The 21,772-nt window shown below is 33.9% G+C and overlaps 1 protein-coding gene across 4 annotated transcripts in view; it reads right to left on the bottom strand.

Annotated features, from left to right (window-relative positions):
- Positions 1 to 21,772, bottom strand: part of LOC126825250 (ankyrin repeat and SAM domain-containing protein 1A) — a 120,037-nt gene that overhangs the window by 33,450 nt on the left and 64,815 nt on the right. For 3 of the 4 annotated variants that reach the window (XM_050554822.1, XM_050554823.2, XM_050554824.2), the window contains 3 exons: positions 4,814 to 5,094; positions 4,050 to 4,146; positions 593 to 696 (listed from right to left, as the gene is read on the bottom strand). In XM_050554822.1, the coding sequence (XP_050410779.1) occupies positions 593 to 696; positions 4,050 to 4,146; positions 4,814 to 5,094 (482 nt within the window). Of the gene's footprint in view, positions 1 to 592; positions 697 to 4,049; positions 4,147 to 4,813; positions 5,095 to 21,238; positions 21,378 to 21,772 lie in introns of those variants that run through there. The other variant, XM_050554825.2, reaches the window with a different exon arrangement.

Below are 21,772 nucleotides of genomic sequence, written 5' to 3'. Positions count from 1 at the left end.
GGTCATTTTGGGACTGACACATGGTTCAATTTTATTTCAATAATTGCCTTTAGCAGTGGGAGGAAACCGGAGGACCAAGAGAAAACCCACGAGGTTGGACAGGCGACCCTACTCCTTGTCACGTACAACTGGGGATTCGAAACCAAAACCACGCCAGTTGACTCAATGACAGACCTTATGATACAGCGCGCACGTGCTAACCATTCGGCCATCCAACACCCCCTACAACACACGTGCCTTCCAGTACCTATAAGAGACTAAACCTTTAAATAAGAACCTTAACTTTTTCATACAGAATACTAAAAGATAGGTTGCCAGTTAACAAACATACACACACATCACATTTTAATTATTCTGTAGACAATGGGAGTATTTATAAAACACTAAAATCTGACAAAGGGCATCTACATTCAAAGTAATTATCAGAAATTTGACTGGCTTCAGATACAGCATTGTGGTGGGACTGATACAGATACAGCATTGTGGAGGGACTGATACAGCATTGTGGAGGGACTGATACAGCACTGTGAAGGGACTGACATATTCCACCATGGATGCTCTGTGCAGAACCATTTATAATTGATTATCTTACCAAGAAATCGGTATCATCAAAGCCATTTGCTATCAGCGTATTTTCATATTGTTCTAATCCAATTATCTCCAACCATTCTCCTACACTATGTATACTGTTAGAACCTAGTAAAACAAAGTTACAATAAATTACACATATCTAAAAAATTATACCTACATTGTCATCCTGCATTAAAAATTATTTTGGTCTATTTATCTTTATAAACATCTAATTTAAGGTTTTTATACTCACAAAAATCATAATAAAAAAAATGACATATGAATAAAAAAAGAATTAATTCTGCATATTACTGAAGAGATTTATATGTATTAATGCAAAAGCTCAGACAAAAGAATAAAAACATTGATTTTAGGCTTTATATTTGATCATGGTATATCAGTGTAATGTCTATACTCATCATATTATACATTTATCTTCGCAAATCTTCAATGTTATTTAATACCAGCTTGAAGCTTTTTATGGAATACATGTATAAATTTTTATCAATTTGGAAAAGAATCAAATGTATATCGATATTGCATAATATAACTGTACTACTGTATAATAAGCAACAATGGCTGGCTACAGGATTTTTATGTGTATAACCAAGGCAAATTTTGCCCCTCCCCCCACTCCACAACCTTTTCAAGGGCATTAAGACTGTTAAATACACAACAATACATTTATCTTGAATAATCCTTCTTAATAACTGAAATATGTTTACTCCATAAACAAAAAATTAAATCAATTGATGCACCCCTCTCTCCTTGGGCCAGTTATCAATATATACTACCAGGGAAAAGAAAGTTGACATTCAGTGTACATGTTCCATAAAAAAGACAAAGATAGTTATGATTTAAATGATGAATATTTTATTGAGAGGAATAAGTTTCTGATGTCTGGAGCAAAAATAGTGTACTGGCCATAAGTCGGTTAATGATCAATGGGGCCTAGATAAATAATTACATACACGAGTCAAGGAGAAGCCCTTGAATAAGTCCTTATGAAGTCTGATCATTTGACAAGACACAACATTAATAACGTGTGTGGCCGCCATGGGCATCGATACATACCAAAACGTATCTCCTCATGTGTCTAAACTTACTGCAACATTATTATATAGATAAAACTGGATTTACATGTGTTAACTTTCATTTGCCCAAAAGTTAATATAAACTGTTATCAGGAAACTTTGCTCTACTTTGTGAGCACCAAGCGTACGTTTTATAAAGAACTTAAATTTTGATTTCAGGGTATAGCAAAGTCTTCTGCTGGAGTGCCACAAGGATTTATTCTAGGACCAAATCATTGAATTTAAATAAATTTTCACAACCATCAAGCATAAAAAGTAGCCCCTTTTACATATTGTTTGAGGTCTTGGGTGTTAGAGGTTCGTAGTTGTATTTTTGTTGTTTAAAATGTTTATAAGAATTTTCACCAATTCTTATCACTAAGGGAAATATTTTGTAAATGTTGTAAACTAATATTACATGAGTATAGGTACAATGGAATCTCAGTATAGTGCAGCTGTGTGATATTTAAAGGAAACTAACTGTGTTTATCAATTTTAGATATGTGATAGATATGTGGCTAAACAAATTCCAAATATAATCTTAAAATAGAAATCATTGTCATGGTGACACAATATAGGAAATCAGTTAAAGACTGAAGGGTTTAACCTCCACTTGACACAAGGATGAACAGGCAACCCTACTTCCTACAACCACGGCAGTTGACTGAATGACAGACTTTTTGATAGAACGCGCACGCCCTAACCAATCGGCCATCCAATACCGAGCCCGCCCCTCCCCTCATTCTATCACATATGTAAAATTGGTAGACACCAATATTGTTCCTTTAGGGTCTCCCTATAATGTAATATTGGTTGAACTGACCAGTTACAGTATCCCTAATGCATACATTATACAATATTCATACTGCAATCAACTACCTGCTAACAATCTGGCAAAATCAGCTTCATATTCTTTTACAAAGACAGATTCACGGGCAAATCCAGCGCCAAAAGTGGCAAGGGTAGCAGCAATCTACAAAATAGGTTGAATCAAGCATCATGCACATGCAACTTAAAATGCACTAATAATCAAAGACTAAAAATAAACATCAACAAACAGTGATCGTAAAAAATACAGGTATCTAGATGAATAACAAAATAATAACAAAGGACGGAAGTGCAATCATTATTTTCTAATCTGTTGAAAATAATTTTAAATGTCTTAATAAACATAGATCAGTGTGAAATAGAAAGCTGGCAGAACTCATAAAAGAACATCTATTTCAGCTTATTCTCAAAAGGTTCCAACAAATTCTTGCTATCTAATCATTTTTCTTCAAGCTTCCGTTTTAAATCTTGAAACTGTGTGATATTTGCAAATTCATTCATAAAAATTTCTCACATAAAATTTTTTTTTTTTTTTCTAGTTGTCAAATTCAACTTCCTCTTCAAGACTGACAAATTCAGTTCTTTTAATTGCATGCATGTGTAGAACTAACATTCCATGTTTTTTTATAAGTAGCCTACCACATGCTTTTGTTCGTACATATACAGGCAGACATATTCAAATGTAAAGAAAACCACCATCTATTATATCTCCAGATTACATTTTTCTTATGTAATTATCTATGAAGGATGACGTTTCTATGGTTTTTAATTTATAGTTAGGGACGATCGCAAAATTTCTACACTTGCTTCCAAATGAATAACTTTCGGCAATAGACAGGTAAGTTGAACGATACCGTGGATACAAAATGATAATAATAAACAATAGATTACAGCCAAATAAAATTTACAGACTATCTGTGCATGGTCCTTTAAAGCTGCTTCAAGTTCACAAAGCATTCTCAGACTTAAGTTAAGACTTTACTCAACTTTCAATCACTGTTTATGAGAAATATCTTTGATCCAGAAACACAAAACTTTGCACATAATTCTTATTGATGTATTTGATACATTAAAAAACACAAGTTTTATAAAGGGCTATATTTCAGTTAAAATAAAGCGAACAATTTTGAGTAAATTCTTAACTTAAGTCTAAATAAAGTGAACAATTTTGAGTAAATTCTTAACTTAAGTCTAAATAAAGTGAACAATTTTGAGTAAATTCTTAACTCAAGTCTAAATAAAGTGAACAATTTTGAGTAAATTCTTAACTTAAGTCTGAATAAAGTGAACAATTTTGAGTAAATTCTTAACTTAAGTCTGAGAATGTTTTGTGAACTCGGGGGCTGGTTTTAACAATTTTTGAATAAAAATGACTGTTTTTTTGTGCTGATAAACGTTAAACACTTTTTTTTTTAGGACATTTTAAACCTAGCATTACTCAAGGGATAAGAACAGCATAGTGGTTTTTAGAGGTTCTAACATTCCTAACAGTACATAGAAATAAGTGATTGTATATTATAATAATCAAGCAGGCTATGTGATGGAACTAGCATTCCAATATCTATTGACTCATTCTACCTTTCACGGACAAGAGTTTGTCCATATGAGCCTCAAATATGCCGTAATCGCCATGAAGGCTAAATCGGCCGCCATAACTGCTGACAATTTCTTCGATCTGAAAATCACATTATATCAACCAAATGAAATTTTATTAAGGGGAAGTTTTACGTTCATGAATAAATTAAACATCTTCGATTTCATATCATCTATAAAAGGGAAAGGTTGTTTGTTTGTAGGAAACCAAACAACTTCACAATGGTGCTAATTATTTTGTATTTGGTGCAGTATTAAATGATAATTTGATTTAATTTAAAAATGGAGAAGCAAGGCTTAGCTTCGAACAACCAGTATGGTGGTTGCAATTAATGCACACATCTTGTCAAACCTTCAAAGGCTAATATATTTGCTCGCAATAGAGTAATCTGAATGAAATTTTCAATATATTCATTTTGCGTTATCTATTTTTGAACTATTATAGCAAGAATTGTCAGCTCTCTATCTAAATCTTAAAAAATGTATCTTTAAGCTAGTATTCAACTATGAATAGAATAAACATTCTAATTAGCTGAGACTACTGCTGCCTTTCTTCTAGAATCTTTGTGATACAAAACCTAGTGATAAGACGACAGGTTTCAAGTTGGTCAGATATGCCGGTCATGACCACTGATGTTAAACATTTGACCGAAATTTCTCCCGACCCATCGGTCAATTTGCACACTGTATATATGTCATATAAACTAATCCTGCTGAGCTTTTTTGTTTGGTTTACACCACCAGCTTACCTTATTCCACTCTTCAGCATCGTCAAAGACAGCATCATCACTCTTACTACATGGTTTCTGATTGGCTGGATGTTTTGCTTCTGTTGTTATGGCATCAATGGCGGCAATCACTTCCTCTGTGTCAATTTCTTTTTCTTCCTCCTTCTCCATCAATGGGTCGAAAGTAAAGAAAGAAGATGGTGCTGATCGTCGATTTGATTTAATCCGTTTGACAACTACATTTTCACAGATCTGCGACACAACATTACGAGATCCACCTGGAGCTGAACCTCTCAATAAACCTGAAAAATATAAATAATAACCAGTTAATAATGTTGTCAACACATTCAAATACAATATGCACTAAAATAAATGATTTGTTATCAAAGTCATTAGCCCAAGACCTTTTTTTCAAAATGGATGACATATAATTCAATATGCACTAAAAGATGCACTCAATTATCACAATCATTAGTCCAAGGCATTATCTTTGAAACTGGATGTAAATTGCCTGTAAATAAAAATATAACATGCAGTTTTCATCAACAGAATATTCTGTAATACTCGGGTCAGGAATTGATGATTTAAGTTGTATCTGACATTTTTAATCTTGTACAAGACATGGTGATAGTTCATCTCAGTTGATGATGCATAACTTTTTCAAACTCAATTTGAATCAAAGTCAAAATAATAAAAATAATAATCTGTGAACTATGTCAACCAATTTCTGTGACAACCAGAACAATCTTTGAAATATGTCAACTAATACCTACGGTAACCAGAACAATCTGTGAACTATGTCAACCAATGTCTATGACAATCAGAACAAGCTGTGAACCAGAACAATCTGTGAACTATGCCCACCAATGTCTATAACCAGAACAATCTGTGAAGTTCTGTGAACCAGAACAATCTGTGAACTATACCAACCAATGTCTATGACGACCAGAACAATCTCTATTATTATGTCAATCGATTTTCTATATCAAAGAAACGTTGTCAAACCATTTTCTGTGTCCATAACCAATAAAGCTTTAACCCAATAACTACAAATTCCAAATCAGAACAACAATTTATAGGTCACCCAGAACCACCACTTTCTTTGGCAACCAAAACAACCACTTTCTTTGGCAACCAGGACAATTTGAAAAAATGGTGAAGAAGAATCTTCCAACAATACAATTATCTCTAAGCTCGTAAAGTTTTCTTACATATAGATTACAGGGCTTCATGTTAACGGTCATCTATCAATGATTACTGATCATGTTATTTGTAGTACCAATGGAAATAGCTAGCGGCAATATATAGAGTACAATTACATTTCCTATTGATTTATACAGACAGTCAGTTAGTACAGTAGTCGATTCTATAGTAAAAGTAGCAGATAATAGTTGACTGTGTGAACTCTATATCCAAGGTCTCTAATGACTTTCAATTGTTACAAATATAACCATTTCATTTTATTTGTATACATGTACCTGCAAAGGTTTTTAACCTCATTAATTCCAGTAGCTCTTACCTACAGTTATCCTTTAATGGCTAGTGGACCTCATCCCACACATCAGCGATCTTGTGTCCTTATCAGGACTCTTATTTCAGTCATGTTTGCTAGTCTGGCAAAAAGGTAGAAAAACGTTTTTTTTTCCAAATCTATAGATAAAAATCTAAATTCAATAACAACTTTTCTTCTTGACAGTATCCCATTAAGTCCACAGCAAGGAACAAGGCTTAGTTTCTAATCATCTTTATCTTTAATTTGTGTAGGCATGAATACCATGAAGACATAAACAGTAGGACGACTTATCTCATTGTGGACAGTTTCTTATCTTATTCAAACATACCTCATTGTTCACACTGTTAGGATGTCAAATACATTATAGTTTATTTACTTTAGAAATTTCTATTTATTTTGATATTTAATACATTCATCTGATTCTGTCATGCAACCTCACACACTAAACCCTTTCACAGCAAAAATAATGTAATATGCCAACATTTAAAAAACTTTTAAAAGGAAAAGTTTTCCTGAGGACAATTATCAAACAAAATCATGCTTTTATCTCAATTCCCACAATCTTAAAATAACAAATATAATGTAATAAACAGAATACAAGTTGTGAATATAGGATGTGTTAAATCTAGAAATTCTTTTAGTTACACACCAGTTCTCATGTTCATTAAATAAAAAGAACATGCAAGAAGACGGAGATTGACGCAGGAAACGTGTTTTCATGTAAAATGTGATTTATAAATCTCCAAATGAAATTATATTCAGTCCATTTACTCTTTATCATAAAACACTTTTAAACACACTGTGGTCTGGTATGTGCTCATTATCTTAATATAATTGATGCTAAAACTAGGATTTTAAATAAATGAAATGCTCAGACTAGGCTGATGAAGACCCTATGGCCTATGCTTATATCAAATTCCACCTGCCAATGGATCTTTTACGTGCACGCCAATGTGTACACGGGACCTTGGTTTTTCATCCCATCCAAACAACTATATCTTGTCCCATGCCAGGCTCTCGGTCCTGCTCCCCTGACAAGGGGAACATCCTGATGAACTTTCTTGGCCAACACAGGGATTCAACAAGGGACCTCCAGGTTAGCGAGCCACATGTTTTCTTCCAGCCTGATTTCCCCCTCATCACTGGTACAGGAAGGTTATCCTAGCAAGGAAAGTGTGGAGTCCCCTGTGTACTATTGACTGCATGTTAAATATCATCTATTAGTTGGAAATCAGAATAAGATTATGCATGCCTGTTTTATTAGCCCAGTTGGTGCAACCACACCACTTGTCTCAATGACAGACCTTATCATCTAAAGATCTTTCATGCACCCACCCCTGTGGCTAAAGGCAGAGGGAGAGTGAGAGAGAGAGAGAGAGAGAGAGAATGGGTTTAACATCCACTAGACACAAACTAGGTCAATTCGGCAATAACATACGGTTCAATTTTACTTCAATAATAAGCTTGCGCGTAGTGGTCTTTAGCAGTGGGAGGAAACTGGAGGACCCAGAGAAAACCCACGAAGTTGGACAGGCAACCCTATTCCTTGTCACGTACAACCGGTTGATACAACTTGCATGTGCTAACCATTCGGCCATCAAACCCCCTTCCCCTGTAACCCAAGGGATCAATAGTTTACTATACACTGTCACAATATTTGTAGCTTACTACTAACCATTAAGATAAAGTATTAATTAGGTTATCATCAACATTATTGACATACTTTATGTTCAAGTAATGTTAGAAATGTTAGATATTTTCTTCAGATATATTATCAAACTATTAATGGAAAAACTTGGTAATCTAAATAACCTTTTAAATCTTATCTTTAGAAAGAAAAAAATGTGACAGAATTCTTCTAACTATATATAATTAAAAACTTTGTAAATCTTCAAATACCTATCTCAAATAATTATTCCAAACTTAATTGTTACTAAACATCTATCTTCTAAATGATGTCCATATTACTCTAAATTTACTTTTACAGAAAAAGTTCTGACAGAATTAACGAAACAAAATATATCTTTCTACAAATGGCGCCAGTACCATAATAAATGTTCTTCTTATCGTAATTATCAAAGCATTTTTCAAGTTGTTGTACTAAGTGTTAATGGTTATTCAGTGCTGTTTGTATTAAGTGTTTTGACAATATATACTAATAGAAATACTACTATAAATATGTACTTATCATCATAGGGGTTGGCGATATCACTTCGGTGGAAGTGGACATTAAATTAAGCTATTTCACACACACACACACACAAATAGAGACTTTGACAGGTGTTGTTTTATATAATGATATGAATATTGATAATATTCCCTTGACACTGCTGCCAGGGCAAAATTTCCCTCATAACACTCAGTATGGCATATGCCCATCTTCATTAACCCAGTTGGAGCAAAACTGTAGGACGTTTCATTGAGTGAGATTCATCGTCTTCAAGATTATTGTTTGACTTTGACCTATAATGTTCAAAAAGTGTGATCAGTTCAATCGAGAGTAGTGCAATGATTGCCAAATTTCTGTGACCATCTCGCCTGAATATTTAGGGCACTGATGGGCACTGTAAGCCTGTGTGCCCCCATCCTGTAAGGATTTGCTTAAAATACTACTTGATAGTCACCTTGAGAGAGAGAGAGAGAGAGAGAGAGAGAGAGAGAGAGATGGGGTTTAACATCCACTCGACACAAACTATGTCATTTTGGGATTAACACATGGTTCAATTTCATTTCAATAATTCGTTTTTGCGTAGGGTTCTTTAGCAGTGGGAGGAAACCGAGGATCCAGAGAAAACCCACAAGGTTGGAGAGGCGACCCTACTCCTTGTCATGTACAAGCGGGGAATCAAAACCATGCCAGTTGACTCAATGACAGATCTTATGATACAGCGCACACATGCTAACCATTCGGCCATCCAACCCACTTATCAATAGATATATTTCCAGATGTACTACAGTTAAATGTTAGTCAGCTTGAGGCCTATAGTCTTAATTATCAGGAGGCTCATTGACAAAACTCCTAACTAGCTCATGAACCTCATTTCTGGATGCAGGCCAAGTATTGGTACTATATGATGATGCAATAGAGATAACTTACCGAAATAGAACCTAACTAGTCACTTGAAACTGTATTCTGGCGAAAACCAAATTCCACGTAAAAGTAAAAGCACCAAACAGTGTCAGGTCTGGTTAGAAATTAGAAGTGATTACAACAGTGCCTTGAACTCTACAAGTGGACAGACAGTGAACCTAGAAGAAGAACTCAAGCTGAACAACCCAGATATTTACCAACATGTCCTATTGTCAATATATAATATTGATCATAGTCCATCCAAGCCATAAACAGTAAAAATATTGACTAGCTCTTGATCGACATATTTACAGCTTTGTTGCAAGTCGAGCGAAACATCCTCTAAATCCTTATCTATCAATCACCATTACATTCAAATCATAAACACAAGTCTGAAGAATTTACGATCATCGACTAATTCAAATGAAAATAAAATGTTAGTCTTTTGTAAAAACCAATCAGGATTGTACGAAATGAATAAAAACTTAATCCTTCGAGAGACGTTGCTCAATGGCAAACTTAATCTTCTTCCAAAGAAATTAAAGAAAGGAAATTGTTCCCATAGGAAAAACAAAACAAACTCAACAATTCCTCTTGAAATGGAATATTTAAAAAAAATTATCCGAAAAGACCTCTCACATAAAAAAATTGTGACTATCATAAGAATAGAACAATTATCTTTAAAAACCACAGATAACGTAAGTACTTTAGAAAAAAAACATTGAAGCAAAACTATTTTTAAACATGCCATTTATAGTTTGTTTTAGATTCTCTACTGAAAGGGAATTAAGACATTGAACTTTTTTTTTTTTTTATAAAAACTGGATTTAATCAAAAGTTATTTGCTGATCAATAATGTGCAGCAGTCATTCATCACTTATTTTTATTCACAAATTCACAGCGAGTATTAACACTGTATCTAGACATCTCTAAAAGTACACCTTTTCAAGGTATTGTTGCATTATAAACGGATTCAGACCAGTAATTATTTGTCCTGATTTCACGATAGATGAATGTAGTTCCTCTATTTATAGCAATACTCTAATTTTGCGCATTAGCTTGGCAATTTTTGTTAACCTTTTGGTCCAGAATCGAAGAGGAGAGTTTGAATTTTGGTGAATATTCTTCATTTTGTGACGGAAGGATCAGGCAATAAACAAACATGTATTAGGGAAACACCCCACGAAAAGATGTCACATCCAATAGATTCCTTTAATGTGGTGTAAAAAAGTACTGAGATGGTTAACGCCCTAAGATGATTGAGACATGGTTGGGCTCTTTGTGATTATAAAATTTGGATCATCAAGGGATGGCATGGATTGGCATTGAAGTCAAGACCAAACAGTATAAATTTTTGAATCAATGAGTATGACAGTTGCTGAAATCAACTGAAGAATAATTCCTAATTTAATCAATTTGGACAAAAATAACTTGTTCAACAAATGACATTGCAAGAACTGGTGCTCGATTAACCTAGGCTTGGCAGGCTGAAGCTTAGGGCTTAAAGATCTAAGGCCCAAGGTAGCATATCTTTCACACAGCGTAGTCTTCGACATCCATCATTATCCTTGGCTTTGTTCAATTGCGTTAAAACAGACGTTCAACTTCATCTAGCCGTGAGTGCAGGTGATTGGGAGGGGCCTCTCAAGTGGAATAACCTAGGAAGGGAGAGAGAGAAATGGGGTTTAACGTCCACTCGACACAAACTAGGTCATTTCAGGACTAACATATGGTTAAATTTTATTTAAATAATTCTCTTGCGCGTAGGGGTCTTTAGCAGTGGGAGGAAACCGGAGGACCCAGAGAAAATCCACGAGGTTGGACAGGCGAACCTACTCCGTGTCACGTACAACCGGGGATTCGAAACCACGCCAGTTGACTCAATAACAGGCCGTATCAAACAGCATGCACATGCTAACCATTCGGCCATCCAACCCCCCGAATAACCTAGGGACTCCCTTCATCTACATCATTAACTGGTAACAACGCTTGCAAAAAGCAATCAATTTGTGGATTAAAAAAGCTATAAAATATGATAAACACAGTTACTGGAACAACTGTTATCATAAACAAACTAATCACTCTTATCTAATAATTAAATCAATTTATCGATCGATCAATGCCAACAGCAAAACACAGATTATTAAAACACTGGTTTATCTTTACAAATTATTCACTCTCTCTGTCAACCAATATATTTGGTCTGTGTAAGTAATCACCCTGCCCGCTTCAGGTCATTTATAGATTGGAAAATTGAATCCCTGACTCTAACCCTTATAGGGCATAAAAAATCTTTTACACCATCCTAAAGACAATATTTACCATCTATTTTTACAATAATATAACACTGGTAATAAAGAAGAAGCAGTGATATATGATTGATAATTATTATTAGATATCTGTTCTTACAGATGAAATATCATAAAACAAGATACAGTACATAACCTAATATTCTATACATTCAACAATTATGGATTTAAATAGCTGATAATAAACTGGAGTAAGGAATTACCACGACTTAATCCACACTAACATGTTCTCAGATTGATAATTTAAAATTTAATTAAGAAAACAAAATCAAAATACCAATGCTAGATAATACCCCAGCTTGGATTCAATCAGATTAAAAAAAGGCCCATAAACTATCATTCATGGACAAAAATGGCGTTCAGCTCAGCATAGGTAAAGGAAATTTCAATTCAACATATCTTTGTAAATACTGAACAGAACTGAACTCTTGTTGGACTGATATTCTCATTAGAGATTCATGTTTCACAGATTGTAGTTTGCAAGTGATTCCTATAGCACTAAAATCACACAATGATACTTTAACATGTGATATTTAATCTAGATTTAGCACATGATCTATCTAGTGATTATCATGTTTTTATGTAATTATAATTAATTTATAATGAAGATAAACCAATAGATGATTAATTATATAAATCAAAGTGATTAGACATCATATAAATTCCCAAGAGAAAATATTACAAAATACTGAAATATGAGACAATGTTTTGAAAGAATTGACATATATTTTGAATGATTTTAAACAACAGATGTCTGGTAATATGCTGTTTATGATATCAAGATAGGCTAGAAGATTGGTAAAAGGGAGTGTAGGTGGGTCTAACATGTCTTAACATGGTCCATATTGAGCACATGATTTCGTTAAGTTATAACAAATGTGTACATGGTTTTCTGTCCCATTCGAATAATAAGACACAATTCCTTGCCAGGTCTGCTGTACTACACCACGTACAAGGGGAAACCATGCTTGAACATCCTGACAAACTTTTTTGATCAACACCTGGAGTGAACCGAGAGGTTAGTGAGGGTGTTACTCACTGCAGCAACAGTTATAACAAGGGTTACAGTAAAAATCACAGACAGTACTTTACACAACAGATCGTTCATAATATGCTTTTTCTATCACATAAAGATGAGCTGGAATTTGTGTATGGGTGCAGGGGTTCAAGTGTCTGGACACATGATTTTGTGCAGTTCTTACAAATACAATAACTAAATAAATCACCATTTTCAGGAACTAGCGGTTGGTCACAATATTGATGATGACAACAACATTTTTATTCTTAAATTCCACAAATTAAGCAGCTTTAATCCCAAGATGTCAGGAAATGAAGTCTTGGGTTCTAAAGATCTGAAGATTATATTTAGAGATATAGAAATTAATAATCTTAAAGCCTCAGATGAGTTATTTTAAATCTCTTGCTAACTATAATATCCTGAACGTTGAATCTCTCAAAGGAATATCATATATAAACAAGCAAGCGCCACCTATAAGTTTTTGATCCCTGCAAATTTGCAGGGAAAGTTCATTAGGATTTATTGACGTGGTTTCCCCTTGTCAGTGGTGCTGGACGGAGGGCCTGACAAGGACAGCTGTCTAGTTGTTCGGATGGTATGAAAAACCAAGGTCCTTTGTACACATTGACATGCACGTAAATGATCCCTTGGCAGTTGGAATTCGATATAAGAGTAGGCCGTAACGGCGCTGTCTGGGCAAAATTTCCCACGTAGCACACTGTATGGCATAATCCCGTCTTCATTAGCCCAGTTGGAGCAGAACAGTAGGACATTAAACCCCATTTAATTTCACTTAACTATACCTACTACAAGCAATCAGAAGATTGTGTTTTTAAATTAAGACTCCAATTCCTTCAACTACTACAAGCAATAAGAAGATTGTGTTTTTAAATTGAGACTCCAAATCCAATTCCTTCAACTATTACAAGCAATCAGAAGATTGTGTTTTTATCTTTACAAGAATCTTGACAGGATCTACATAAACATTATCACCTGCTACAGAAAAAAAACAACCTATACCCAAATATTTCAACAGAAAAAAGGCGATTCAATCTTGTAACCCATTCGGTTCAGTTTTCACTTTTTCCCATTAAGATTTATCGTTGTAAAAGATCTGAAATATTTCATCGGGTTGAAGCGTGTTTTTATAGAAGATATCAAAATATCTGGTAATAGAAGACAAGAATTCTCAGATTGAATAAGCACTTGGGTATAAGAGTTTCTTGTCATACCATCTTGTAAACTTGCACATGAACAGTCAGAGAGATGAAATGGGTTTAACAAGCGAACTAATGAAAGCAGACATACGGTACGCCATGCAGTGTGCTATGAAGGAATTTTGTCTTTTCCACCTATTTGTCTTTGAATTCCAACTGTCATGTGTTTTTTTACATGTTTGATAACATATACACAGTACCCTCTTTTTTTGTGCCATCCAAACAACTAGACACTTGTAAGGCCCCCCATCCTGCACAATTGACAAGAATAAAACCAGACTGAAAAATTCTGAGGAACTTTCTCATCAACTACTGGGATGAAATCCAGAACCTCCTGGTTATTTAGTCAGCGCCACAACCACTGTGCTCATACTGGGGAGACAGAAAAGAACTGTTTTCAAAGAGGGACATTCTTCAATTTACGTACTTCCCCCCCTGTATATTTCTCAGCTAAATCAAATACAATTACTAAAAGTCACACTATTTTCAGAATAAACAGGAAGTTTCTAATAACAATTTAAAAATGAAACTGTACAAATAATACCTCAGTAATAATAGTAAATCAAATCTGAACTTATTCTAGGTACATATCCTAAATTTTAACCTTGACCAAATTCCTCCATCCAAAAGAATTTAACGCATAAATTTCATTTTATGGTTTCTTACTTCTGATAATCTAAAATATGTTAAATATATTTTTCACCAAGTGTATACATTGTTAAAATGATTATATAGTAAGAATATCCCCAGTAATTGTCTGAAGCATGTTTTTATTAAAGATATAAAGATTCTATGATAGAAGAAGAGCCCAGTCTGTAATTCAACAAGCATTTGGTGTATAGATTATCTAATGTTTATTTTATATCACTTTACTTATATGTTACTAGATAACCTGTATAGATAAGTACACAGTATATAAAGTATACAATCTACTGGTATTATAGAAACAGAAATACAATGTTTTTAATCATATGTTGATATTTGATAATTGGAGTTAAGCAGATAATACAAAATATCAGAAGCCATGAATGTTGTATACATCAATTTCCTGAATAGATACATACAATGCAAAATTACAATAGCTATGCTAACTTCCTTCATAAATTACAATACAGTTGTGCTGACTTCCTACATAAAGGATAATACAGAATTACATCCATAAATTACAATACAGTTATGTGACTTTCTATATAAATGATGGTAAATGATGATATAGCTGACTTCCTACATAAATGACAATACGAAATTACATCCATAAATTACAATACAGTTATGTGACTCTATATAAATGATGATATAGCTCTGCTGATCTACTACGTAAATTATAACAGTTATGTAAAGGACAATACAAATTACAATATATCTATGTCTAGTTCATAAAATACAATATAGCTATGCGGATTTGCTATAAATTACAATATCTGCTCACTTCCTATATAAAAGACAATACATGTAGATAGTAACTTTGTTTCAGTGCCCATGTACAGAGTCAGTCTGAATCATAGTAATTTTAGTCAAGATAAAGACGAAAAGTGCAAATGGAAACTAATTCAAAATTTAATTTATCTTAAAATAAAACGTTGCAATTAGAACATAAGATGTGTTTTAAATACATTAATATAATATTTGATTCTAAAACGTTGGATCCAACAAGCTTTTCATATAAATTCTTTAGCTGTAGACAATAATATTTGGTTTGCATTTAGTCTCACGATCAATCTGAATAACCATGTATTCCTTACAATTAGGAAGATAAAATAAAACTTATTAAAATGCTCTAGACTGTGGAATAAACATACTTAAGTATAGATACATATAATTAGCCCAAGGTAGACTACAAAATTTCTGTTCGTCTCCTCTGCAATGTCTTAAGAAAAACAAAAATTTCAGTAATATTTTAGTACAATCTATTACTTGATGCCCTGTTTGTGTCTCATCAAAATCTAAAGAAAAAAAAAATCTTCAACAATATTTCATTATGATCTATTCACTTTAGTTCTAAAAACCTACAATACAGGCAGACTGTATTCTTTTATGTTATTACCATCAAGAGAGAGAGAGAGAGAGAGAGAGAGAGAGGAGGGAGAAAAAGGTCATTTTGGGACTAACATATGGTTCAATTTTATTTCAATACTTCGTTTGCGCAAAGGAGTCTTTAGTAGTGGGAGAAAACCGAAGGACCCAAAGAAAAGCCACGAGATTGGAGAGCGACCCTACTCCTTGTCACGTACAAGCGGGGAGAATCGAAACCACGCCACTTGACTCAATGACAGACCTTCTGATCCAACGTGCACGCATTAACCCTTCGGACACCCACCCCCTCTTTTAACATCAATAATAATTCAAAACTTCTTATGTAGTCCATCAAGCTCTTGCAGTATCTACTATTTATGAGAATGAGTCCAAAAAAACATGTGGTTTCAACCGAGCTCCATCAAGTTGTGGTCATGATAAATGAACTGTCCACAAACAGTAAAGAAGAAGAGAAGAGAACGGCCTGCGGTGATTACACCCAGCCTGGTGCTAGAACCATGGGGTAAATATTTTCCTATCTATTTCCATGTCGTCTTCATTAGCCCAGTCGGAGCAGAAGAGTAGGACATTAAATCCCATTTCATTTTACAAAGTGTGATCTGTCTTCATTAGCCCAGTCGGAGCAGAATGGTAGGACGTTAAACCCCATTTCATTTCACAAAGTGTGGTCTGACTTCATTAGCCCAGCCGGTGCAGAAAAGGAGGTCGTTTCATTTCATCTATTTCCATGATTACTAATCTTTCTCATTTAAAAGTACCGAGTAAGAAGAAATTGGCCAATAAAATGCAGATTATTGAAATGTGAAACAAGTTAGAGAGAAGATCTTTTCTATTTCTATCTTTTCACTTAATGTATTTAACATGTGAAGTCTATCAGATTCTTTAAACAACAATCAGGTGTGGAGTGTATGAAGACAGTGAAGTATATTTGCAGTATGTCATGTACAGAATCTCCTTTATTCTGGGTGCAAAATTCTGGATATCTGACAATCCCAATTACAACAATTTGCTAGCTATATGAACATCTAGCATACAGTAGGTGAAAATGAGATTTTCGAGAATTCCTATTTTTTGTTAGCTCTGTGTAAGAAACCTGGAAATAATAGGATTTGATGGGGATTATGAAATGAAATGAATTGGGGTTTAACGTCCACTCGACACAAACTATGTCATTTTGGGAATAACACATGGTTCAATTTTATTTCAATCATTCACTTGAACGTAGGGTCTTTAGCAGTGGGAGGAAACCGGAGGACCCGGAGAAAACCCATAAGGTTGGACAGGCGACCCTACTCCTTGTCACACACAACCTGGGAATCAAAACCACACCAGTTGACTCAATGACAGGCCTTATCATACAGCGCGCACATGCTAACCATTCGGCCATCCAACCTCCCTTACAAGAAATAAATATCATTTCAAATGAATGGGTGAGTGGGGGCAGCAAATACAGTACATGAGAGAACATTATACAGGTGTTCTATGTGAAACTGCATTATTTATCCTATAAAGCAATGAATCTGGTTGCAAATGTCAAGGTGTAAACCATATTTTTGTATTCATATGAATGCAATATGTCGTATGTTAACTTTACCACCCGTCATTCATACAGTTTATCAATGAAATATAAGATAATGTGTGAGAAATTATCAGTTGAATGTTGAATGTATATCAACAAAAATAATAGCCTCTGTCACCCAGACCATTACTGCGCATGCATATCCACTATTACGACCTATGCTATGTATATTGTCTTCGTGGGTAACAGAGTCTACATAAATGACCAATATCAGAATAGGAAATCTCAATTTAAAGTGTTGTTTAACTGTAGAATTTACCTGCTGACTCTGGCAGGTTTTTGTGTGATGAAAGGTATGCTATATCCTTTCTAAATTCTAGAACCTCTGATACCACTTCTCATGTTTTGGGGAGGTTCACATAGCCAGCAATTAGTAATTGCTGTTGTATGTGAACTAGAGCTCATCAGGTATGACAGGTATGCTATATCCTATGAACTAGAGCTCATCAGGAATAATAACAGATGTTGTGTGTGATGCAGGGTATGCTATATCCCTATGAACTAAAGCTCATCAAGTATGACAACAGATGTTGTGTGTGATGCAGGGTATGCTATATCCTATGAACTAGAGCCCATCAGGTATGATGTTAAGTGTGATGCAATGTATGCTATGTTATGAACCAGAAGAGCTCATCAGATATGACAACAGATGTTATGTGTGATGCAATGTATGCTATGTTATGAACCAGAAGAGCTGATCAGGTATGATATAAGATTAGATTACATCTCTACCAGCAGACAGTAGTAGGTAGACTCTTTGCTTTAAAAAACCCAACATCTAGTTGATAGGTGTATCAGATATATCTGTTATATCTAGTATCCTAAAAACATCTCTAGAAAAAAACCTTAAACATCTGGCAGGAACATAAACTTTTACTTAAAATAGATGATAAGTTACATAAATCACTCATTCTTTATAGATGTGGTGATCACTTCAAAAATATGGCACACTAATAAAAAAATTTTTTTTTTATATCGCTTTAAAAAATTTCCTGTATTGCATCATAGTATTCAATCTCTTATGGATGAGCACTGGATGAACATTTTGTCTATTTACTACTAAGAGAAGGAGAACTGCAGCACAGATAAACGAGAGCGAGAGAAAAGGGGTTTAACGTCCACTCAACACAAACTATGTCATATCGGGACTAATATACGGTTCAATTTTATTTCAATAACTTGCTTACGCATAGGGGTCTTTAGCAGTTGGAGGAAACCAGAGGACCCGGAGAAAACCCACGAGGTTGGACAGGCGACCCTACTCTTTGTCACATACAACCGAGGAATTACATACATTGTAAGAAAAATATAATAAAAGTACAAACAATTTAAGGGAATTGGGAGTGGGGGGGGGGGGGAGCATGAGCAAGCATTCACTTCAATGTATAGTCCTGGGCCTTCAGCGATGACAACTGCACTCAAAATGAAAACATACTCACATGGGAGGGAATCCCCAGATGCAGAGTATTTCCCCAAAATTGTATTATTGTAATGCAATTAAGTCTTATCTAATAAATATTTTAATCTACTACAATTGTGAAATCTAAATCTTAACCTAAATTTAAGATAACTTTTATAATAAATGATCAAAAATTTGACTTCCTTTGCTTGTCAACCCAACATTTTTTTGTGTCTTAGTAAATGTGAATATTATTGGTATAGTGAGTTATTTGTGATTAAAAACGCTACAAGTGATTTTATATAGTTATCACACTTGAACTAACCACAACCTGTAGTCATTGTTAGCCAAAATAAACAAACTGTTGGCACCACCATCATACAACATTTGTTGTTTAACAATATCCCCAGGTGGCGAAAAAACAAATAAAACATAATATATACCACTTATAGAGAACATATATATTATAGGTAGGTCACGGAACCATACTCAGAACAAATTACAGAAACGTTTTACACTAATCAAGTTGACCCATAAGATTTACCGGTCTTACAAGAGAGAAAACGAAATCAAATGGAGTTAAACATCCTACTTTTCTGCACCGACTGGGCTAATCAAGATGGGTACAAGAGAAGTAAGTAAGTAAGTAAATTTATTGCATAAAAATGCCCACGAGGAGCAGCATAAGAAGAGGGAATATAGATAACCTCTGAAATGGGATCAAACATCCTATTTTTCTGTACTGACTGGGCTAATCGAAACGAGTACGAGAGAGGAAGAGGGAATGTAGACTATCTCCTCTTCACCCTCCAGGGAACCTATTATAGAATAGAAACATCCATCTAAATACCTGTAAATACCTGTATGTTATTAGAAAACATACCTTATTATTATTCCCTGTAAAAAAATATGTTTACTTGAATCTATGGCAAGCATGCAAGACAGAATGGGGTTTAACATCCACTGAACAGATCATACAGAATATTTTCCTTTCAATAATTCGTCATCAAGCCTACTTACTTAGCAAGTAAGTGCTGAACACAAAAAAAAAAGTTGGCTCTGACAAATCATTTCATTCAAAATTTACAGTTCCCAAAGAGTCTTAGTCAGCATTGTTTTCAATGAGAACTTTCAGGACAAATTAAAGCTAGCTTTAATCTAGCATTTATCTTCAGTGGTAAAATATATTAATTCATACATTTGAGCACTCCATAAAAACGCTACTATTTGTACAAACATATTATTTATAGAACATTAATAATAATAATAATAATGTCCATTTCTTGTGCGCCAAATCCATCCATAAGCATTTCCAAAGTGCTTTTTAAAGCCATATGTCTATCAAATTTAGTGTACATAAGTTTATTTGAAGAAATGAGCTGCTATCTGAAAGTTTCTGGGTACATTTATGAAAGTTTGTAGATTATACAGTGCAGTCTGTCTACATAACTTGGTATGGTTATATTACGTCTAACATCTTATCACCTGCCTATATGTTTTATATAGACATACATACCAACATGGAGATCTCAATAGCAGTTCAAGTACATCATGTTTTACATAAAATCAAATCTAAATTCACTTAACACATATCTCAAGTAGGTCTTTTTCAAGTGATTTTTTAACGACTAATATAAATTATAACAAGGTACACTCTTGTTTAAAAGTATGGGAATCAGTTTAAATGTCAATAGTGAAAAACATGGGAGATGCAACAAATGCGTACATAAAACAATAATAGGTTGTTTTTTTTATATCTACAGAAGACCACCATCCCGGCTATTTCAAATCTTGTTACCTTACAAATCAATGACAATCTGCTGTATTAAAGGATAATTCTAACAGATTTTATGTATTTCATTTAGTGCCAAGAACTAATGCAGTTTTAATTATGCAGAATCCCAAGTGCATATTGTTGGGTCAAATCGCTATGTGAGCGCAAATTTATTATGTTTTTTTTTTTGTCTTTGATTACTCCATAAACTTTATTACATGCAGTACTTATAATATCAACATAAAATCTTAGCTCATTTTGAGAGAATCACACAATATGAATCAACTGAACAATATATTATCAACATAAAACCATTTCAAGAATAAATTGAATAAAGTATTGTCAACATAAAACCATTTTACGAATAAATTGAATAATGTATTGTCAACATAAAACCTCTGGTCATTTTACAAATATATTGAATAATGTAGTGCCATGTAAATAATGTTCACAAGAACTTCAACAACTCTGTGCTAAATAGTTAAAATTAGCTTCTACTACATAAAACATCAAAAGAGATGATTTAAACTTACCCTAGTACTAGTACACTCAACATACAGTATATATACATACACCCATATACGATATTACTCTCTCACATTTATAGTCATGTACTATCACCAGTTGATCACTGATACACTCAAAACCAATAATCAAGTCAAAGGTCACACAATGATTAATACAATTAAATTTAAATCACTGATCGGTCTTGTTTCTAAAATATTTCCTAATTTTACAATTTTTATTCAATAGCATCAGAGTTACACGAGATAGTAAGTTTTCAACGAGAAATGCTATCCATCACAAATATACACAAAAATCACTGACACGTCTTAGTTCCAAAATTATTTCCTAATTTTACATTGATTTATTCAGTAGCATCAAAACTAACAGAGTTACACAGTAAGTTTTCAACGAGAAATGCTATCCATCACAAATATACACAAAAATCTAAATCACTGATACATTTTAGTTCCAAAATTATTTCTTATTTACATTGCTTTATTCAGTAGCATCCAAACTAACAGAGTTACACAAGACTAAGTTTTCAAGGAGAAACGCTATGT

Source organism: Patella vulgata, chromosome 6, assembly GCF_932274485.2.
Source record: "Patella vulgata chromosome 6, xgPatVulg1.2, whole genome shotgun sequence".
Lineage (NCBI taxonomy): Eukaryota > Metazoa > Mollusca > Gastropoda > Patellidae > Patella > Patella vulgata.
Note: the sequence above shows the minus strand (reverse complement) of the source record. Positions and strands in the feature narration are given on the sequence as shown.